Raw genomic sequence first — 23,933 nt, 5'->3', positions numbered from 1 at the left:
AAAGGAGAAAGAGTGACTGGCCCCGTGAGTTTCATAGCCAGCAACTAGACAACATAAGTGTCAGCATGAACCCATCTGTCCCTAGAGCGCTCCTCTTTGCCCTTTCATCTCTCATCCTCTTCCTGGCAGGAAGCTTTTAATATTTCTTTTCCTAAATGGTACAGCACCTCAGCACTGCCTTAATAGGCTTTGTTGGCTCCCTTTCACCCTCCACAGTAGAGCAGAGAAACTATTTAATGTCCATATATCATTAAGGGGCTAAGCTTAATGAAATATGGAAATTGAAATTGGATCAGAAATTTAAAATGGTAAGCCTCATTTTGGTATGATCCCAGTGATAGCATGTCTTGGAAATGAACCAAAATGGAGCAACCCTACCCATACCTTTCTAGCTCTCTGTCAGGGGCTACTCTTTTAAAGGTGCAGGTAGGATCCTTGAACAGCTGAAGAGGAAGAGGAGAGGAGTGTGTTCTGACTGGTGTCTGGGTCATTGGCTGGGAAGGTGGGGAAAGAGAATGAAACTGGCATGAATCTCCAGACCAAGGCTCGTGCCCATCTCTACTGCCAATCCATCACAATCAACACATTTCCAGAAGACAGTCACATTTTATTGCTGATAATTTGCATAATCAAACTGATGGGTTGAAAACCTATGTTGTTGGGCTACAAGTTCCACTGATTCTGACCACCAGCATGCTGCCCCGGGCTGAGGGAAAATGGAGTATATCCAGCATGTCTGAATGGCCACAGGTTCTCCAACATATGATCAGAGTTAGGTAAAGTTACAAAAAAGCAGCTTTTTCCAACCCTGCTATGAACTAGCCAGACTGGGAAAGGAGGCAAAGTTACAACAGTATCAAAATCCATTATCAGGAAGTATTCCCTGAAAAGATACTTCCTGTTTCTCCAACTACTTGCCCACAACACCAGTGGTGGAGGCACCTGAAAGCACTGAAACTCACCCGTTCAATGAGCTCATCTTCATGTAGAAGATACATCTTCAGCACATTATACTGCTCTTCCAAGACCAAGGCAAAATATGAAATGCTTCGAATGGAAAGCTTTTCTTTCAAAGTAAGAATAATGTCCTGCCAATGATTAATGGCAAATTTACCAATTAAACAACAATCAAATGTAAATACATGCAAGAAATTGCCTCCCTACCTATGTGGATCAATTCCAATTCCTGAAGTGCTTAATATTGCACAAAAACAGCCCAACCCATAAGGCAAGGTGGCCAGTTTGGGACAACATCCAGAGCAGCAGGTTGGGAAAGAGGTGGATGTGATCTGATTCATGGAACAGCCATTCCACATCTGTTTCCTTCCAATGCACATAAACTAAGAGCACAGTAAGCCTCTTGACACAGAAGCTTGACTGTTGCAGTTGATTTGATTTGATTAATTCTAAGAGCTACTGCGAACTTGAAATTATGATAATGATTTAGGGGGAAATATGTCCAGACTAGAAATAACCATGGAATATCTCCCAGTTTAGAGTTTTGCATGCTAAAAAAGGTATTGATTGCAATGCTAAATGTGTATGTTTGCACACTGTATTGTGGATAGAAATTTACAAAAATGGAATGCTCCAGGCCACACCGTCAAATGAGAACAGATAAAATTAAAGCTAGATAAGTGTATCAATTAGATATGGGAAATATATGGATTTCAGGGACTGCAGCATTTGTTCATCTATGAGCAGGTGATTTGTGCAAAATTCATATTCTATGCTGAAGACAATTTTCAACACCATAATGCTGAGATATGTTGATCTGCCTACCAGGTACGCTGTGCCTTGACCTAGACACCCCACAGTATGAAGAGTAAATTAAATACTAAGTATCCCATTCAAAATACCTTGACTGTTGTATTTGCTTCAAACTTGAAAGCTTTGGTTTGTCCATTTTCCAAGTAGACCTTGAGAACGTTGGGCATGCAGAGCAGAGAACTGCCCTAGAACACCAAAAGACAATATCTAGTCACTAGGTAGCATGTAGTAGATTTGGCTCTTACATTCTTTTGGGCTGATGTTTCTGCACACATTCTCTTAGAGGACCACAAATAACTGCCAAGCAGAGCAGAATCTATGCGAAGGCCAAAAACTATGTCAGGTTTAAGAGGCTCCATGGCACATCCTCAAGCTCATAGAGGTTGCATGCAAGCTTGAGAAAGAATGTTCGGGAAAATAACAATCTTGCATGCAACCTAAAACTGGGTTTCAGTGGATGGAGGGAGCTTTCACAAATGAAGGTAACTGTCTTCTGCCACTAACCAATTAGCAAAGTTCTTTTTCCCACCTCCGTCTTGCCCCTGCTCTCTTTTCCTGTTTGCTTTGCTTTACTTCCATTGTTTGTTTACTCTCTCCTTTCTTCTTTCACCACGGACCAAAGAAGACATATATTTCTCTGCTCCTGACCTCTGACCATGTGGCTGTATTGTGAACTCAGTCTCTCACATGTCTGATATGGCAATTTCTTTCTTTTTCCTCTCTTTTACATGTCTGACAGTACTTGGGGATCACAACTGTAAGTAAAGATGCTTTTTCTATGTACATAAGATACTTTCAGATTGATTTTTATTATGCACAGTATTACCCTGCTTCCCCTAAAATAAAGCCTAACCTGAAAATAAGCCCTAGTATGATTTTTCTGGATGCTTGTAATATAAGACCTACCCCAAAAATAAGCCCCAGTTAAGTGAAACCCTGCCCTCCACCATTGTGCAGCAATCAGAAGATGACGACATGACTGTATGTTAATATACATAGATTATTGTACATTTAAAAAAACCCCACATCCCCTGAAAATAAGCCCTAATGTGTTTTTTGGAGCAAAAATTAATATAAGACCCTGTCTTATTTTTGGGGAAACATGGTAGTTACTGTGAAGGTGGGAGATGCTGAGCACTTGGGCTACTTCTGTTTTTCCTGCTGCCATTGCTTTGTTTTTACTTTATATGTTGCTAACTAAAAAAGGGAATTACCAAATTCCCACAACATATATTTGTGTTTTTCTGAAAGCCCCCTACACCCATTTAGAGCAAGGGTGGGAAACCTGTGGTACTCTAGATATTGTCTTAGTGTTGTAAGGCAACAGGAAGAATTATAGGAATTGCAATCTAGCTTGGAAGGCTAGGCCACACGTTGTCCACTGGGCACAGATGTTAGATTATGAAAGAGCAGCCTGTTTTTTTGGGGGGGTGTGTCAAGCACCACCCCTTCAATTCTATAGTCAATGTGCTCAGCTGGGCCTGTGTGTAACCTTTCCTGTTGTAGTGCCAAACCCTCTTCCCAGAATACTGTCTTATGTTAGCTGCTTAGGCAGTATCCTCTGGTGGGTGGAAACAATTTCATATTCAAGTGGCATTTTCTGTGGCGGCTTTTTGTGGTGGGTTGTTTCTTAGTAAATGTTGTAGAGTTTGGAGAAGTTCCTTTTTTGGACTGCAACCTCTCAGAATCTTCCAAACAGTAAAACAAACAAACAAATGTGATTTTTCCTCAACTCTGGTCTGTTATATTTCTTACTAAGTCTTCATATGAATCAATTTCTGATTTTGGATTGCACTGTTGTGTAACATTAATTCTTTTAACTTAAGTTCTTTTGTGTAGTTTTGCAGAGAAGACAAGCCACAGAGAAATCTCTGTATACAGTAAATGATAAATGGAGCCATGTCTCAGCTTAAAGTGCAGTCCCAGGTTACAGAGGGCACTTTCAACAGATGTGAAAAAATCACGTGACCCGTAGCTCATTGTCTTGCCCTGCAAATATCCTCAGGTAACCCAGTGTTCACATAAGAGTTTGGCCACAGGGCAATAGACAAGATTTATTCTGGAAAATTGAGGTTGAAAAGCATTTGGTCTCATCAACAATTTATACAGGCAGACTAAGGGTTCACATTTCAGCTGTGTGAAAGCAATTCTGGGTTTTTTCCAAACAAAACCTGGTTTACGAGTTTCGCTTCATTTAAAAATGACCATTATGATGGTTACTTCGATGAGGGCTGCTAGAGGAATCCCTATAGGCTACAACAATGCCCCACCTCCTCCTTTGGTGCATAAACAGAGCTCACTATCCATGGTCAAGCAGAAGGAGGAGCACTGGATGGGGATGCAGGCAGCATACGTAGCTCTCCTGTTCCATTAACAACTTGTGGATCCACCAAAAAAGTGGAAAAGCAGATCCTGGTTTTGTTCTATGTAATTCCTGACCAACTCAGAGCACTCTAGTTGTCTTGGACTATAATTCTCATCATGCCCAAATGGCACCGGGGTGTGTGTGTGTGTCTACCTCTATGAATTGGCATTAAATGCCAGAAGGCTTCTAAATCTTCTGATTCTTCCAGAGCTCAGAAAAGTTACTTTTTAAAATCCCAAAACTCACCTGCCATCATGTAATAAAAAGTAAACTTTTCCAAGCTTTGGTTTCTTCCTTTATCCTAAAAAGGATAATATGATCTCGTGCACTTTAACATATGACAACTTATAACCGTTATACTGTACACATTAAAATATGCTAAAAATGGAAAATTGTAATTGCTGTAATTATTTTCCACATTCTACAAGATGAAACCTTTTAAAAGAACACTAAGGGGTTAGTTGCCCAAATTCAGTATTCTCTCACTACTGAATGGAAAGAAATCTGCAATACTATTTTTCCTTCCAAGAGTCTGCAATAGATTTTGTTTATTAACATCCAAACATCGCACTTTTTTTTCAGTAGAATACATATGATGTTGTTTGGGCAACATGCAAAAAGAGAGGTTACTTACCTGTAACTCTGGTTCTTTGAGTGGTCATCTGTTAATTCACACTAATGGGTTAGTCTGCGCTTGTGAAGAGGTTTCTGGAATATTCTAGAGCTTTATCATGCATTCGCCAGGACCGCCCCCCTAGTACACGTGGTCCACCCGTCCTGGTGATTACTTCCGTTCCTAAGAACAGCCTACTGCTGTATCAAATGAAACAGAGGTGATGGACAATGTGGAGGACGGGTGGAAAGTGTGAATTCACAGATGACCACTAGAAGAACCAGAGTTACAGGTAAGTAACCTCTCTTCCTTCTTCGTGGTCTCTGTGAATGCACACTAATGGGTGATTCACAAGCTGACTTACTGGAGGAGGGATGTCACGGAAGGATCAATGAAAGTACAGCTCTGCCGAAGGTCGCATCCATTTTGGCTCTGACATTAAGCCAGTAGTGCGAGCCAAAGGTGGAGGGAGTCAGTCAGGTGGCAGCTTTGCAGATGTCAAGAATGGCTACACCTCTGAGAAAGGCTGTGACGATACCGACAGCCCTGGTGGAGTGTGCAGTGAAGTGTGGTGCTAAAAGCTTGTGAGCCAGTTGGTAAGCAAGACATATTGTTGTAACAATCCAATGAGAAATGGTTTGGGAGGAAACGTGCTCCTCTGTTAGGTAGATGTGTAGTAATAAAAAGCCTTTTAGATTTTCAGAAAGAAGAAGTTCTGTCTATGTAGAATGACAAGGCCCGTTGAATGTCTAGTGAGTGTAGGGATCGCTCAATGTCATTAGACAGTGACGGGAAGAAAGTGGGCAAGATAATAGGTTGCTTAAGGTGAAAATAAGAGACGACCTTTGGTACAAAGGAGACATCTGGGTACAACGTGACCTTGTCTGGATGGAACTGGAGGTAGGGTGGGTCTACTCGGAGAGCAGAGAGCTCGCTTGCCCTGTGGGCGGAGGTAATGGCAACCAGAAATAAGGTCTTAAAAGAGAGTAGACGCTCAGAAGCAGTTGCTAGTTGTTCAAAAGAAGGTAGAGTAAGATGTCATAGGATGATGTGGAGTGACCTAACGGGCGCATATTGGAAATTCCTCTGAGAAATTGTTTAAGAGTAGGGTGCCGGAAGAGCAAGGCAGTGTCAGAGTTTTGTGGTTGATGTGCAATGATGGCAGAAATGTAAACCTTGAGAGTGGACAATGAAAGGTTATGATGGAACAGGTGTGAAAGAAATGTCAGAAGTGCTTCAAGAGTCATTGGAGACATAGGCAGGTCGTGATGGAAAGGCAGACCATTTGTAGGCATAGAGACGGGTCGCAGGAGGTTTCGAGCGTTAGCAAGTATGGTAGCTACCGAGGGTGGATTCTCCATACCATGAGGTGGAGAGTATGGAGATCGGGAGGGAAGGTCTTCCCTTGATGTTGATTGAGGAGGTGAGGAAGCTGCAGAAGATGGAGGAAGTCACTGGAGATTGATAGGAGCATGATGAACCATGGTTGTCTGGGCCACTGAGGGGCTATGAGGAAGCCACTCGAGTGGTCTTGACGGAGCTTGACAATGGTACGTAGAAGTAGGGGAATGGGAGGGAAGAGGTAGAGCAACTCTAGGAAGCACAGTATCATGAAGGCATCCCCAAGGGCCCGATCCCCACTCTGGAGCAGTAGAGGGTGCACTTTGCATTGCGTGAGGTGGCAAAAATGTTTATGTGGGGGTGACCCCATAGATCGCATAGGTGAAGAAACACAAAGTTGTCTGGAGTCCACTCATGAGTTTGGATACGGAGCCTGCTTAGTGAGTCTGCTAATTAGTTGTCATGAGTGGCTGTTTTTCCTCTGTATTTTTATGTTTAGAAGAAATTGTAAGCAAGGCGAACAGAGAGCTCATTGAGAGATGAAAACTCAGTGGCGCCAAAAAAGAATGGAGGCAATTGCCAGGATGGGCAGACCACATTTATTAGGGGTGTGGTCGTGGTGAATGCATGATAAAGCTCTATAATATTCTGGAAACCTCTGCACAAGCACAGATTAACCCATTAGTGTGTATTCACAGAGACCATGAAGAAGAAGTATTTAAATCTGATCAAATAATGGCTGAAAACCCATTGTGAAGCTACACTTGCACAATGGTGAGGACAGCAGCAGCAGCAGTGGCAAATCACATTGTGTATGAGCCACATGCATCCCCAAATCACCTTTAATCAGTGGCAATTTGCCTTTAATCAGCAGCAATTTGACGCTGCTGATGACATCATCACTGTTGCACACATGCAACTGCCCAACAGGATTTCAGGCACTAAATCAGTTAAAAGGTAGCTGATTAACCAGCTGAATTCTTTAACTGTTTCTCAGTCTTAAATTCTAATCGAGTTATCCTAGGGTTTCGCTTTACCGAACACTAAGCAATGTATTTTGGGAAATGTTAAAGAACTTTTGAAATCTAATTGTGGATCCATATCCAGTTCATATGGCGTTGGTGACTAGGTTCAGCACAGACCTGAGTGTGTCCATTCACAACCACTTCTTCTGCAAAGCGGACTTTAACAGGATTTGTCTTCAGTCTGGCCCTTTTCTCTGCTGTAAGAAAAGATGATTTTGGGCCACCCTGGAAAAGAACGGCATTTGGTTTTGCAAAATAGTCACACCACTGATGATAAATGCAGACAGATTACTGTGATTACTGTGATCTATCTGGGGAGCCTTTGGCTCTCCTGCAGTTTTGAGTTCCAATTGTCAGATGTCCCAGGCAGGATAGCCAATGAGGAGAAACTGCTGTAGTGAAAAAACATCAGGAGAGCCAAAGGCTCTCTACATTCCATTCCTACAAGTCTTCTGCTGCTGAAGGCAGATTGGCACAGAATGTGATAAACACAAGGCCACTAGAGCAGAAGCACTCTTTTGCTGGTTCACATCAAAGCTCTTTGCTCAGCATCCTTTCCTACATCAGCTAGCCCTCGGGAAAGCACAGATAAGGAAGCACAAAGGCGAGCCTTTTGCTTTTCTTTGACCAACCCCCTTTCCCAACTTGGTATCTTTCAGAAGTACTAGACTGCAACATCGCCATGTTGGATGAGCCTGCTGGGAGTCACAGCTTTTGAAACCTTACATTTTGGGCTACAGGTGTCAGAAGCTCTCCAGCTGCGTGGCCACTAGCCGTGTTAGCAATGAGATTATGAGAGTTAGATCTACATCTATACGCTGAGTTAATGAAGAGCTACATCCTATTGCTTGGCACTATGTGAAGAAGTGTATCGCCCTGATCCTCAATCTCTCACTAGAGTCTCAGTTCTGGTACTATGAGATCAGGGGACAAACATAAATTTTTGTATGCTCTTCATGCTGAAAATAATTATATATATATATTCATTGTATCTGTTATTCCATGTTAACGTCCCCTTGGTGCCCATCACTAAAAGATGGAACCTTTTAAAAGAATGCTAAGGGGTTAATTGCCTGGCTTCAGTACAGTGGTGCCTCGCAAGACAATATTAATTTATTCTGCAAAAATCGCTGTTTTGCGAAAACATCATTTTGCGAAATGCGGTTTCCCATTGGAATGCATTGAAATCCAATGGGGAAAATAGTCGTTGTCTTGTGAAAATCGCCCATAGGGAAAACCATTTTGCGAAGCATGGACCAGCTGTCAAAATTGCTGTCCTGCGAAAATGGGTCCCTTAAAAAACTGTTTTGCGAGTCATGGACCTAGCTGTCAAGATCATCGTCTTGTGAAAAACGGCCCCGAAAAAAAACAACCCGTCTTGCAAAGCACGGACCGAAACATCGTCCAGCGAAAATCGCCCATAGGTAAAACCGTTTTGCGAAGCACTATAGCGATCGCAAAAACTCATCGTCTTGTGAATAAACCGTTTTGCGAGGTAATCGTCTAGTGAGGCACCACTGTATTCTCTTATTACAGAAAGAATGGAAACAAACATGCCATACAGATTTTCCTTCCAACAATATGCAGTAGATTTAGTGTAGTAAAATTCAAACAGTATCACCCTTTTCCCCCAGAAGGTACATACAATGATGTTTTGACAACATGCAAACATGTTTAAATCAAATAAAGTCTTTCTTTAAAAAAACACAAAGCTTAAATGTTGTTCTTCACAAGAAAAACACCCCCCCCCCCGGAAAAAACTATAGAGAGTCAGTAGAGAAGAGACAAACATCTCCCTGTACTTGAATGTTTAGAGTTACACCAATATTTGGAGAAGCCCTACCACAAGATATATCAACAATGGGGAAACTTGGTCTTCTAGATACTGTATTTGGCCTTCATCTCACAGACAGGGTTTACAGGTATGGTAGTTTAAAACATCCAGAAGGCCAGTTCTTCACCCTGGTATACAGCAGTGGTTCCCATCCTTGGCTCCCCAGATGTTCTTGGACAAACTCCCAGAAGCCTTCACTACCAGCTGTGCTGCCCAGGATTTCTGGGAGTTGTAGTCCAAGAACATATGTGAACCAAAGGTTGGGAACCACTGGTATATAGCAAAGTCCATTTCCAAATTCTTCTCTCACATCCTACCACAGGGTTAAAAGATGGGTCTTTAACGTTTTGGAACTACTGCCAATTTGAAACAAATAAATGAGTAGATTCTTTAAAGAAATCATCAAAAACAAAAAAAATGAGGTGTTCTGGTTGGCTGTGATGGTCACAGGCTAACCCCACCCCTAGTGTGGCCAAGAAACAGAACGTAGAATGAATAATGGAGGTAGAACAAGTTTGAATCACCAATGCTGATGTTATGATGAGCAGCCTGCAGGCTTCACTTTGTTATTTTCTGTCCCACAAAAATGAATGGCAAGTAGTTTATTTATTGCACTTTTTAAGCCCAGGGATCTCATCTATATCTCAGGTGGGTTTGAAGGAGGCAGGATGAGAACACATCATATATATGTGATCACACACACACACACACACACACACACACACACACACACACACACACACACACACACACACACACACACACACACACACACACACACACACACACACGATGTGTCTTCATCCTGACTCCTTCAAACCCACCTGAGAGAGTGATTGGTGCACAGCTACAGCACAGAATTTGTATGCTGAGGGTTTTAAGGTCAAAATTTGTCTTCTGGCAGTACAACGGAGACACCCTTCAGCCTAGAGAGCCATGGCCAGCTGAGGTGGCACATACAGGGTAATGTATGGCCTGTTTTGCTCAATATAAGGCAGGTTCCTGTATTGGAATGATGATCACCAGAAACCTCCATGACTGAACAGATTTCAGTCTTGGTCTCTTGGGAAAACTGTATCTTAACTCTAGCTATTGGTGGGGGGATCAGGAATGGAGAAACTGAAGGGTACAAACCCAATATCAGCTGCTTGCCATTTGCCTGTTATAAATCTGTGCCCTACAACTTGTCTTCCCACAGTGTTTTAAATATGAACATATCCAGAGGATGATAAAGAATAAGAAAGCAACAGGTGGGTAAAAATGAATCACCCTATTATGTTTGCTGCTTTCCCAGGCTCAATAGCGTCCAAAAACCAGCTTTTCTGCATTTAAACAGACTGTTAGGACACTGATGTACACACATATGTTATTCTGGGCCTAATCCACCACTCTATGACCTGGCACTACAGAAAACTTTGTGACATCACAATGAGAGCCAAATGTCATCCCTTGATACTGGGTGGCCTTCCTCTCACCAGCAGACATGACCTGAAGTCCCCCTTAAGACTCCCTACGATTTCCCTGATTGGGGTCCATCTCCCCACCCATCACTAAGGTTACCTCCTGGAACTTCTCATTTCTCATCTCATGTGCCCGCTCATCCGGGTGCCAAACCCTTACCCTCCAAGGAGCAAGTCAAACACCAGTGGTACATGAAGGCAATTTACCGAAGTGCATCGGAGAACTGTGAGCTGGAGAGTGTCTTGTGATTCCCTGTAAGACACAATTAATTCAAACTTTATTTTTATTTTTTTAAGATGACATATGATTCCAGAAGGGGGAGAAAGACACTCTTTTTCCTAAAGGACAGAAGAGATACGCAGTATGTTTAATCTACAGTTAAGCAATGAATAACAGTTTTCTTCAAATCTCATGGTTGTTTTTTTTAACCATGTGCCCCCCTCTCTACACTGGACCAAAGAGGGCTGGCACAGATTGTGGTCAGGCTGGATCATTATTGCCCATATGTCATGTGATTGTCAGGAAATAGCTTGCACTGGATAGCACCATAAGTGGTCCGAAATGCAAGCTATTTCCCCATCTGATTGCACCCTTAGTTTCATACCAGCATTCTACACTGGCAGGCAAGCCGGGATCCCAGGAACTAGTTCTGTCAGCCCATGAGGACTTTGGATCTGCTTTTGTTCCTGAACCCCCTCCCCTCCCCATTAAGCATTAGATACTGGTTTTGACACAGAGCGAGGGATCAAAAGCAGTTCAGGATTCGGCACAGCAGTCCATTATTGGAAGAAAGAGAAGTCAAATAGATCCCACAAGCCTAGTGCGAATCCCTGGTGTGAAGCTAGACATCTTTTTGGAGCCCAGCCATTGTATTTAGCATTGTAAGCATACTAGCCCGTGGTACCTTAAAAGCGCAGCTGCTTGTTCACCAGGAATGTCTTCCACTACTTCGTTGTTTATCGCAAGAATGTGATCCCCCGGCAGAAGCTTCCCATCAGCAGTGCTGCCTGCAAAAGGTCAGGTTCTTAGAAATACATTACATTTACAGTTGACAAAATCACTTGGCATGACAAGAAGCCAAAGCCTTTCAAGGTATTGTTTTTTTTTTTAATCCTTAAAATCCGAAAATGCAAACCAGATTTATCTTTAGTTCCGTAACTACATTAACTAGTGACTATGTTTCACTCTCTTCAGTGCTATGTCTCTTATAAGGAAGATGCTGAGGGAGCTGGTCTCCTCCTCAGTGTTGTTGATTATCACAGATGCCACATTGCCCTCTTGTTTTTCATCTTCAGACTGGCATTCGTTAAGACAAATGGACCTAATTTGGGTTAGGAGTCTCAACATCAGGGCCTCCCTCAGAGGTCAGCCTTGTTGGTGCTAGAAGTAAAAGAAGCACTGGTGTGTATAAAAATTAAATAAAATAGTGTGGAGTTGGGTGAAAGGTGGATATATATTGCTATTTCTTCTCCCATCTTGTTTTTTCCTATGTTACCTCCAGGGGAAAACTCCATTGTTTTTATTTCTGCCTTCCTTTTGGAAGCCAGTGAGTTCCCTTTGATAGATGGATGTAGCCAGATGTGGGCTCTCTTTCATAATGGCTATCAGAATACCTCAGTGCATGGAAGTCATCTCTAGAGCAGTGGTCCCCAACCTTGGGCCTCCAGATGTTCTTAGACTACAACTCCCAGAAACCTTCACCATCAACTGTGCTGGCCAGGATTTCTGGGAGATGAAGTCCAAGAACATCTGGAGGCCCAAGGTTGGGGACCACTGCTCTAGAGGCTTCTGTAATTAAGTAACCAAGCAGAAACCTCATTCTGTCCGAGGGTAGGGTGTAGCGTTCACCCTTCTTATTAATATTCATGTTGGGATTTGCATGCACCAATGGGAGTTGGTGGGGGCAGAGTTAAGGAGGGAGAAGCAAAAGGAGGGAGATTAGAAGAGGAAAAAGGCAGTTTAGAGTTTGAGTTTGAAGTTGAGAGAGAGTTTGGGAAAGCGATAGAGAATAGAAAGGAAGGTTGTTTTAGTTGAGAGCTAACAACACTGACTGAACTTTTATTTCTTGTAACAATAAATTTCTATTTGGTTTTTAAATGACACGTTGACTGGACCTCTGTCTTTAATAGTGAATAATGCTGGTGTAATCAACTGGTGGCAGCTGAACGACATGTGGCTTGTGCCTTTATTTGGTGAAACAACCAAGGGGCAGGCCGGAACGTGACATAGGGCCAATGCCGTTTTGGGCCCTAAGGAAGTTATCAAGTGAACCACCCACTGCCATGATAATAGAAAGGTGGTCACACTTAAGGAGATGGGCCTGTTGTCCAAAGAACTGCAGAAACCCTGAAGCGAGCACTGCTCATGCTGAACTGACCCTACAATCATCATGGCAGTGGGACTTGGAAGACAAATGTATATCAGTAGGATGTACTCTTATAATATTTAAGGAACTACATTTCAAAGGGCAAATGTTTCTACAGTATCTCTCTTGTGTGTTACCACAAATTGCCCTTGATCTTTATCTCATTCTGGAATTTTTCAATGTGGAAGAAAGAAAGGGTCTTACCTTCAACAACAGATGTGACCAAAAGGGGAAGATTTTGGGAAACTTCAAAGCCATAATGTCCAAGCAGCACATCTTTAGGGACATCTACCATAAGCTTTACACGACTTGGAGACTGTCCAATACCTTCAGGTGGTCTCTCGCTCACTGATGTTCTCCCTCTGGATGTGGAGAACAAGAAGACATCCAAACTGCTCAGTTTCCTTAAATTTAAGTATCCCCTCCTGATAAATATTTATGTCAACAGAAGCCTACTTTGGTAATGAAAACAAGAAAAAGAGTGCAGGCACATTATAGCTCAGCAGTTTAGGTATGTGGCCGTGGAGCCAGAAGTACAGATTTCGATTCCCCGGTGTGCCTCCCATGGGAGGAATGATCCCATAGGGTCCCTTCCAACTCTGCAGTTCTAAAATCTAAAAGACTGACAAAACTGACTTTGGCCCAAGACTGCATCATCAAATGTACAATGTGGAAAGCCAAGATCTAGTCTGCATTTTAAATATGGTCAGGTATGTCAGCATAGAACAAGAGGCACAGCTAGTGTTCTGCCTTTGTAACACCACATGGTTGTGTACATGCACCCATCCAACTGTATACATAGAGAATGGAGAAAGTGGCTCGTAGAGTTGGAGCAATGGCTACTGCTGAATCACAACACCTGTAACCTGAGGAAGCAGCACCATGACCATGAGTCCATGCGAATTACAGTCCAAAATGTCTGGAAGAATTTCCAAATCATGTACATGTAAACCATCCCGAGAAAATCCTACAGATGTGGAGACAGATGTGGATAGGGTCTCTACCTGAATAAGACCCCCTGCATTTCCAAGGTTTCTTGGCTATCAGCGTTGCCATGGAACCAAGGTATCAGAGTGTTGGAGCAGCAGGGCTTCTTGACCAGCAGGGACATCATCTCAACCCTCTCCTTGATAGCTCCATGGCTGTTCCATGGCCATCACCTGAACCTAATGAAGAGTGTATTATGCTACATAATGCTGCTCTGGGGGTGGAGGAGTTTTACACACAGAGCATAGGAATGTTCTTTTTAGGGGCAACAACTCCCAGAATTCCCAGCTGGCATGGGGATCCTGGAGGCTGTAGCCTAAACAGAATTTCTCCCCCCTAGTTCTATGTGTAACTCACCCTCAAATGGATCAACACAGCTGCCTACTGTTTTAAATTCTCACTGCGAGGGGGTGGCATGGCTTACAAGAGCTGCCCTGGTGAGCACCTGGGCTTCAAAATGTAATACTTTTCCCATTGCCAAGGCAGTGGAAAGCCCACGCACCTACAGCTGTAGGAGCAGAGGATCTGCTGAATGGGCACAGCTGGCAGAAGCAGCCTTGGCTTCTCCTGCAGATGCACAGCCCAAGTCTGAAGGGTTTCCTCATTATATGAGGTCTAGATAACGGTGTCTTCGCCTGTCACTCTCCAGCGAAAATTGATTATAATTGTAGATCAGCATAAATACAAAGAAACTCCAAATTTTAAACACGGCACCTTCATTTCTCTCACTGTAAACACAGCCTGTTAAGGCTAAAGAACCTGGCACTAGAGATGGGGGTATTCGTATTCATATACAAATATCCCCGCAGAAGTGGCAATAATGAGGGTCCATCCCCATGGGGCCGGACGGTCCACTCACCGATCTGCCACGGAGGCAGGCGGCGCGATTCTACCAATGGCTCTGCAGAGTGGTGAGAGCCATTGGTAGAATCGCGGTGGATCAGTGAGTGGACCATCAGCCGATGGGGCTGGACCCTCGTTAATGCCACCTTTGCAGGGATATTTGCATTTGTCTCTGAATACGAATACACTCATCTCTACTCAGCACCCAATCAGTCAAGGCATTCCAACCAAACAGCCTCATGTTCTACCCACCCGTCATACCCCTTTGGAAGGAGTGCTGCCCTTCACCAAACCCTGTCAGTACTGACAACTGTACTTAAAAATCACTTTCCAAAGGATGTGGTTTGACCCTCTTTCTGGCCATGAAATGTTACAGTACAACACAAGAGAAAGCTGTTACTTTATTTTTCTTGCAATTTCTTTTTGGCCAAGTCTCCTAGTGATCAGAAATGTCCAAGATATGGAAATTGTTAAGGAAGAAATGTGAGCATTTAAGGCTTTCAACAAGCGTCTTGTTTTTTTGAGGCCATGGCTTTCACAACATAGCCTCCAGAAACTTGGCCTGGGATTCTGTAGAAGCCTATTTGGGATCTTGAGGAAATGGTTAAGGGCACACTCCTCTCCCTGACAGGCAGCTTGAGTAGATCATAGAATAATTGAGTTGGAAGGGGTCTATAAGGCCATTGAGTCCAATCCTCTGCTCAAAGCAGGGATACAAATCTCAGCAGATCTGACAGATGGTGGTCCAATTTTCTCTTGAATGCCTTGAGCGCTGGAGTGCTCACCATCTCCTGAGGTTATTGGTTCCATTGCTCTAACAAGAAGTTTTTTCCCCCTAATATTCTGCCTAAATTTGGCTTCCTGTAACTTGAGCCTATTACTACATGTCCTGCACTCTGGAATGGTTATTCCCCATAGAGCAGTGGTCCCCAACCTTGGGCCTCCAGATGTTCTTGGACTACAGCTCCCAGAAGCCTTTGCCACCACTTCTGCTGGCCAGGATTTCTGGGAGTTGAAGTCCAAGAACATCTAGAGACCCAAGGTTGGGGACCACTGCCACAGAGTGTTCAAGTCAAGGAAGGGAAAGAACTCTTTCAAATAGCACAGTCTAAGCGTCACATCTCTCACAAACACCAAGAGGTGGCAAACTCAGATCTAGGTCATAGCATTTCTGATCGCAGGTGGTGGTGGTTGTGCTGGTAGCAATTTCACAGGCTTAAAATGCTAAATCATATAATTCTTAAATGGGGGGGGGGACCCTAACGCTCTATGGTTCTTGTACAAAATCCAAATGAAACCAAGGGCGGATGTTACCTTTACTGGACCACTGAAATATTAAGAACAGGTGAAGTTTTAAAATCAGCAGGACTCTTTTCAGACTGGGGTTGAAAGGCAGATGGGGAAACACCAAAAAAGTCCAAAAATTGTTTCTTATTACCACCCATTCCCAACCTTCTTGAGCTCTGCAATGCCCAACATGAAAAAGGGTTCCACTGTAGCAAAAAATTTACCTGCTTAAAAAAATGTTAGCGGTCCTGCAAAGGTATCACAAACCTTGGTTTTGTTTGGATTTTGTACAAGAACCACACCGCATTGGTTTTTTTTTTTTTAGATGTTCTTGCCATACAGGAAATGAGCAAGACTGGGAAGACAGACTTCTTCTGGACATGCCAGATTTCTGGTGTTTACAAGATGTATTTTTTCCACACACATCCCATTTCTTACATCAGCAATACAATTTGAACACAGCCACTAACAGGGAATAAGAGAAGGCACTTGGCAGACAGAAGTCACCCACTGCTAGTTGCTCCCTCCACCTTCACCGAACAATATTCAGTTTCCAACCTTAATGTTGGCTCAGCTTGTGCAAAGCATACCACATTCTCATTATTACGCTGTATCAGGGATCCCAAAAAATCCTGATTTACAATGATGTACAATGATATAGTTTAATTACAGTAGAATTCCCATATCTTCTGGGATCCAAGCCCCACTTTGGTTATTGAAAACTGTGGATAATAGCAAACGATCAATCAATCGGATGGTAAAAGGTAAAAAAACAACACATTTTTTCACATGCATCACCAGAACTGGCCCCTAGAGGGTGCCAGAGACCATGCTATGTATTCTTCGCTAACAAGTATTCATAACAGGTCTCTGGCTCCCTATAGTGGCCGGTTCTGGTAATATATGTGAAAATATTTTTTCTAGATTTAAAATATATATTTTAAAAATATTTTCAGACCATGGATAAATGAAATTGCAGATACTGATCCCGCAGGCATGGTGGTCTTACTGAAAATAGTTTTATGTTTAACAATATCATGTACAGGAGAGAGTATTAGTTGCACTTTTGCATTTTCCCCCCCTATGGTATTACTTACTGTGCATCCTGACCTGACTTTGTGATGTATTCTCACCCCCAGTTATATCCTTTTCCTGAACCTAATGCTTTCCAACTGCGTTGGGCTGCAACTTTTCATGGTCCCCCAGTCACCATGACCATTAGTCAATGTCAATGGGAATTACAGTCCAAGATGTCTGGAGGACACCAGAGAAATAGCTGGAATGGTAAGTAGCAGGAGGATGTAGCGGAGAGACACTCAGCTGTAGAAGGCAGTCACCCTGTAGAAGTTTCCATAGTTTGCTTCTTGCCTGTACTTGCACTGAAGAGGACGGGTGAGGAAAGAAGAACGCCAAGAAGCCCCATTTGGCCCCTGGCAAAGTCAGATGCTACCCATCTTCCCACCATTTTGCTGTCGGAGGCATAAGATAAAATCACACACCAACTGTCCTACATATAGAAGCCAACATAATCACCCATTTCAACACCAGCTATGGTACAAGATCTTCTGACATACCTGAGGGCAGCAGACTGTTTTAGGGCAGGGGTGGGCAGCCAGCTGTTTTTGACCACCCCCCAACTCCGATTAGCCCTAGCCAGCATAGCCTATGGTGAAGGATCATGGGAGTTCAAAAACATCTGGCAGGGCGCAGCTGCCCATCTCTATGTGGGAGACCCATCTCTGTCTTTCAAGGAAAGACAGATCCCCTCAGGTGAAATGGCTCCTAGGGTTGGAGGGACGGCTACCGCTGAAGCATAACCCCTGTAACCTGAGGAAGCAGCCTGCCTCTACCTAATGGTAGAGGAAGACCTGGGCCAGGGTACAGAGAGGGCACTTTCTGAAGGGACAGCAACGGTGTGAGGGCACACAGGCCAATTTCTCCTTCAGGTGGGGACAATCAGCAGGACCTCACAGTCCCCCTCCCCCCGTGTCAACATGATGTCATCATGATTAACTTCAGCAGTGTTAGCCTGAAGTCATAATACCCCACTGCATGAAGCATCAGTAGTTAGGGTGCGGGAATACAAGGTAAAGGTGACTCTTATTACTAGATGCCTGTTTATCTATTTATTGTGCGCCATCAAGTCAATTCTGACTTACGTTGGCCCTTTCTAGGGTTTTCTAGATAGGAAGTGTTCAGAAGTGTTTTGCCATTCCCTTCTTCTGGGGCTGTGCAGCTTGCCCAAGGCCACACGGGCTGCCTCTTCTGGGATGCATGGTGGGGAACTGAAATCTCAGCTTCTGGCTCTGGAACCAGATACATAACCTACTGAGCTTACAATGGTGGAAATCCTGCTGCTTAGTGTCGTCAGCTCTAACTACCGCAGGCCTGTTGAATCAGTGATGATTTGATGAGTCAACACTTCCCTAAATCCCATTGATTCAAATGGGCCTACTTTAGTCGCAACATACTGGGCTAAGCAACGGGGTTTCAGCCAATAAATATTAGCGGTTAAGGGGCGCTGGCATCAAAAGAACTAGAGATAAGAGAAGGAGGCATGGCAATGTTGGTGGCATTCTTGATCCAGCTGGAACAGAATCGGGCACAGCATATGTGACAAGTAAGTAGCAGAAAAGCCATGTCCCCATCCTTCTCCATATCATAGGGACCCAACTTTTAGTGTATTCCCTACAAAGGGAAAATTAGGAAACAAAGAATGATAGGATGGCAAAGATCACTTGGTGATGGAACAGCTGAGCTAAGCAGAGGCAGGCGGTATCTGCTGCCCCAAATATATTTAAGGGAACTGAGTCATGGGTCCAGCTGAACCAGGAACTATAGTGTATAAGAAATGAAAGAAAATATGAAGGGTACTGGCTGGCAAAGGGAAGACCGCATCTGCAGGGAAAGCAACAGGTAGTCAAGAAAAAGGGAATACAGGGAGACATAGCAGTTCTCATCATGAATGTGCCTGCATCCCAAGTTACTCAAGGGAACCCCAGCTTTCAGAAAGACCCGCTTGCCAGGGAAGAGAAGGAATCACCCCACTGCCACGTCTGTAGTTTCGGGACTGTCTCCAATGATAGCCACCGCACAGCCTAGAGGGAGACTGCCATGGCGTGCAGGCACACTCACCTCAACGTCTGTGTCATACAGGGAGGGCCGAGACACAATACTGGTGACAGGGTTAAGGTTAGGCAATCTTGCCAGCTGAGTTTCAGTAAGCAAGGCCATGAGCTACAAAAGAAGTTCCAAATCCTCTACATGTAAACCATGCGTGTTCTTCACCTCATAAAAGCCCATCTGCCATCCATCTTTGGGAACATTTCATTAGAATACCAACCTGGCTGAATTATCTCGTGACCGACGCAGCCATTTTGCTACCATCTGCTCTATCCGACGTGCTTTGCGTATCTCCAGATCTTCCATTTACCTGTGGAAAAGAAGGACAGTGCTCCAATTATGTCTTTATCATAAAGCTTAACTGATGAAGCTAAATCACGTTTTCCCCAAGCCAGATCCCTTCTAAAGTCTTTTTTTACAAAGACTTCACAAAATGCATTCCATCAGGGGATTTTCTTTATCAGCAACTCTTTTCTCTCTATTTTTGGAAGTCAGATTTAGTTCTTTAGTTAATTTATATCTCACTTTTCGCCCAATAAAAGAATCCAAGGGAGCTTGCAAAACAATTGATAAAAACACACTAAGTCATAATATTAATACACAATTGAACCAGCTACCATCTAAAAATCAAGCACTGAACTGAAACAATTCAAAGGGATATTAGAAAAAGAAGCAGAAGGGTAGAAAGTACAGCTCCCCCACTAAAAGCTACCTCCTCAGCAGTCTGTCTATTGCCAACTGCCTGCCTGAACAGAAAGCTCCTTGCCTACTGTTGAGGAGATAACACAGAGGCTGAGCGAAGGAGGAAGGTTTGTTATTAATAAGATATACTTCAGACTTTTTTAAAAAAATTATTAAAGTACACATTCACACAATTTTGTGTGTGTGTCTGCAACTGAACTAGATTAATTAAACCTTGATAAAAACTCTAGTAAAGAAGTTCAGTACTGTACGCACAAAGGGTGTGTGTGTGTGTGAGAGAGAGAGAGAGAGAAAGAGAGAGAGAGAGATCTTTTTCCACGAAAGACTTTGAAATATAGACTCAAAGCGGCTGGATTGTGGGGTCCTGGGATACTGGATTTAAATTCTGGGTGATCATAGGCCAATTCCTGTCTCTCAGGCCAGCCTACCCCACAACACTCTTGTGAAGACATCATGGGCCAAACCCAGAACTCCACCAAGAAAAATGAGGATAGGAGTCTGACAAAGAAAAGCACCCTTTCTCCAAACTGGCAGCCCAGTGAGGACTCCCTTCCTTATACATCCATGTCTTGAGCTACATCCATATCTCGAGCTTCAGAGTTCTAGAAGCCTTCAAGACTTCTAGAACTCTGAAGGCAGCCAGTTAAGCTACACAAAGATCTGATCACAGGCAACAGCCATATCAGAGACAGGAGGAACATCGAGCAAGAGGGAAGCAATTAGTGCAATGCCAGCCACGGCGGTCAAAGACCAAAACAAAGAATCCTTTCCAGTTTATTATTGCTAAAATCCAGAGTCCTTCACCTTTGTCTCGTATGTACTGGAAATCACCTATGAATTCTACCCATGCAGCCTGATCTATCTTCTGCCCACCCCTGGCTCACAAGATAGATTTTAAAATTACTGAGATAATTTAAGTATGTTTAAAACCTTTCAGGAAAAGCTATATAAACAGAACAGTTAGTACTGATGAGAACCTTGGGAACACAGGTTGTTCCAATGTCAGCTCCATGTGAAATAGGTGTTTGGGCCTCTCCTCCTTCCAGAACAATTGCTCTCACATTTTCACATTAATCTGTTTTCCTGTCCTTAATAGCTCATTATTACATTATGGGATGGGGAAGTGGTCATAAGCCCTCGTGATGCAGCTTTAAAAGTACATCTGTGTTTCTTCCTGATGTTACATCATTAATACTGTCAAGGAGTAAAAGAAAAGGTTCAAGTGTCTTTGCCATGCAGAACTAGAGCCAGTCAGATTTAAATTGCCACAGACATGGGATCAGATTTAAATTGCCACAGACATGAGATCAGATTTGTAACAAAACAACTATTTCATTTTGCAAGGCTTTAAGGGCACAAACGGCTGCCGAAATCCGTACAAAGGCAACTTAAAAGTCAAAGCTGCCATACACGTTTTGGGTGACTCTTCGTCACATCAAATATCATTTGGGAAAGTTAAATCATTGAGCAAAGTGGTATCAAAATGGCTTAACTGATATTTTAGTGAGTACACAAGGAAGAGTACTGATGAGGTAAAACCATGCACAGAGGCAGAGAATGACCTGATCAAAATTTAGAGTCCTCCTGTAATGGATACATTTCAGTTGGTGTAGCCTGAGGATGTGGAAAGGATCTTTGGAGTGGTGAAAGCCACCACATATGTGCCAGACCCTTGCCCTTCCTGGCTTATCAAAGCAACCAGAGAGGGACTGAGTGGTCAATGCCTCCTTCCAGCAAGCCATATCTAAAAGAGGGAGTAGTAAGACCTTTATTTAAGAAGCCCTCCTTGAATCTCACTGTATTGGATAATTATCAGCCATCTCCAGTATCCCATTTTTTGGGCAAGGTTTCGGAGCATGTGGTGGCTTCCCAACTCCAGGGGTTCCTGGAAGATACAGATTATCGAGATCCATTTCAATCTGGCTTCAGGCCTGGTTATGGAATAGAGACAACTTTGGTCACCTTGTTTAATTGCTTTTAACATGTGTACTGTACTTTAAACTTACTATTGTACATTTTAACTGTTGTTAGCCTTGTGAGCTTCCTGGGTCCCCTATGGCAGTGGTCCCCAACCTTGGGCCTCCAGATGGTCTTGGACTACAACTCCCAGAAGCCATCACCACCACCTTTGCTGGCCAGGATTTCTGGGAGCTGAAGTCCAAGAACATCTGGAGGCCCAAGGTTGGGGACCACTGCCCTATGGCATCTAAATGAAAGGAGGCATCTAAATAATGGAGAGAGAGAGAGAGAGAGAGAATGGGCTAAATCCAACCATTATTACCAACTAGAAATTGAGCCACTGAATCAATGGATGATGCATATGTCTTGATTTGCATACATCCCATTCGTTTAATGTGTTTATTCTGGCTGGAACTCACAAAGGATAACTTCTCTAAGTAAGTACATCTCCAAAATGGTGCTGTGTTTCAGTCTCCACCTCTGTCTGGTTGGGATTCCTCCTGTAATGACCCTGAACCAAAATGTTCTGTCCAGGATGTCTTCCAACCACTCAATTTCCCAGATTCCAAAGCTGGAAGGGTCAAGTTCAGATCCTTCCATTCAGGCATCTGAACTAATCCATGCACCACTTTTAAGGTTATGTGTTCTCAATCAGTAGACCTTGCTGGACTGTTGAAGAGCCAGGACTGAAGCAACATCTTGGAGCTCTCCTGGGTACTGAAGAATTTCAACCTGCCGCCTGGGAAGGGTTATCATAAAAAATGCACTTCTTTCCATTGCTGGATGACTTCTTGCCTAAACTCTGGTGGATTCACAGGTTGGAACAGAACAGGATTGGGAGGTAGGGTGGTGAACACTTTAGGTCAAAGGGTAACTGCTGATGTTAATTGCTTTCCAGGCTACTGAAGAGCAGTTTATGGATGCATAATACATACTGCTGTATGATACTTAAATCTGGTGTTCATGGGACAAAGTGTTTCTTCTTTTTCTGCATAAATATTATATATCTCTGCTGTCTTCCAGATGGGGGTGAATAGTCTCTTTGCTAGACAGAAGAGAGAATAAACTCTTAAATGCATGTTGAGTACAGTTTCTCTTCCCAAGTCCATGATGAGATAGTAACAATCTTGCATCCTTTCTAATACCGAGTATCATTGGGATGGGGACTTTTGATACCTAAATGGGTTCTTCTTTCCCACTAATCTCTTGGTAAAGTTTTTTCCTCCCTCAGGCTCCCTCTCCTCTTTTCTTGTTTGTTTGCTTCACTTCCTGTGCCTGTCTTATCTCTCCTTTCCTGACCCCTGAGCATGCAGGAAGCATGGAGGGATCTCTCCCAGATGTGCAGAATCGATTTCCACTATTTTTCTACGGACTGTAACTATAGACAGCAACTATAAGTAAATATATATTTTTCCCACTTAAAATGCTTCCAGAGTGATTTTTAACATATAAAGTGAAAAGAGGTGGGCTATGAAGACTTAAGCCATTCTCTCATGCTTTCTCTGTGCAGTCGTTGATTCTCTCTGCTAACTATAAAAGAGAATAAAGCAAATTCTCCAATAGTATATCCAGCCATACAGTGTGAAGGAAACAGATTAGAATGTGAAAACTCTTGCAAATTAGAGATGCTGGTTGAATATAAAATAGCTGAGAATACTAGTTGACCCTGCTAGTAGGCGGTTGCCTCAAGTGGCATTAGTAATGCAGCAGAAGGGAGGACAGAGAGATCAAACTCATATGGCACAATCCACCAGGGCTTCCTTTTCCTAAAGACACACCAAAACACATGGGAAGCTCCTGAATTTTACACTTGGCAAGTGACCATCAAGCAAGCATTACTTCCTGGTCAAGACTAGGTCTTACTAATAGCTGTCCATTTAGACTTAAATATGCTACACTACAACCCCCACATTGCCTGACAGAATGGCCAACGGATCTGTTGATTAAGGATGATTCCCGATCTTTCTTTCTTTCTTTCTTTCTTTCTTTCTTTCTTTCTTTCTTTCTTTCTTTTTCTTTCTTTCTTTCTTTCTTTCTTTCTTTCTTTCTTTCTTTCTTTCTTTCTTTCTTTCTTTCTTTCTTTCTTTCTATGTTGCCTTGGTCCCCAAAGATGACCCAAGGTTGCTTACAACAATTAAAATGTACACTAATGGGTTCAAAATACTATACACAACTATATTAAAACCGATTAAACATTAATCAAGATTAAAAACCATTTTAAAAACATTGTTAAAGCATATAAGAATTTCTACATTTCA

At 43.0% G+C, this 23,933-nt stretch overlaps 1 protein-coding gene across 1 annotated transcript in view; it reads right to left on the bottom strand.

The window, feature by feature from the left end:
- The window catches only part of FRMPD1 (FERM and PDZ domain containing 1), an 83,950-nt gene that overhangs the window by 26,772 nt on the left and 33,245 nt on the right, over positions 1-23,933 (bottom strand). Inside the window, exons 2-8 of the mRNA XM_020791368.3 lie at positions 19,235-19,324; positions 12,979-13,136; positions 11,314-11,416; positions 10,616-10,661; positions 7,232-7,339; positions 1,860-1,955; positions 963-1,088 (exon numbers count right to left, since the gene is read on the bottom strand). Of these exons, the coding sequence (XP_020647027.3) occupies positions 963-1,088; positions 1,860-1,955; positions 7,232-7,339; positions 10,616-10,661; positions 11,314-11,416; positions 12,979-13,136; positions 19,235-19,320 (723 nt within the window). The 5' untranslated portion in view covers positions 19,321-19,324. The remainder of the gene's footprint in view (positions 1-962; positions 1,089-1,859; positions 1,956-7,231; positions 7,340-10,615; positions 10,662-11,313; positions 11,417-12,978; positions 13,137-19,234; positions 19,325-23,933) is intronic.

Source organism: Pogona vitticeps, chromosome 2 (assembly GCF_051106095.1).
Source record: "Pogona vitticeps strain Pit_001003342236 chromosome 2, PviZW2.1, whole genome shotgun sequence".
Classification (NCBI taxonomy): domain Eukaryota; kingdom Metazoa; phylum Chordata; class Lepidosauria; order Squamata; family Agamidae; genus Pogona; species Pogona vitticeps.
Note: the sequence above shows the minus strand (reverse complement) of the source record. Positions and strands in the feature narration are given on the sequence as shown.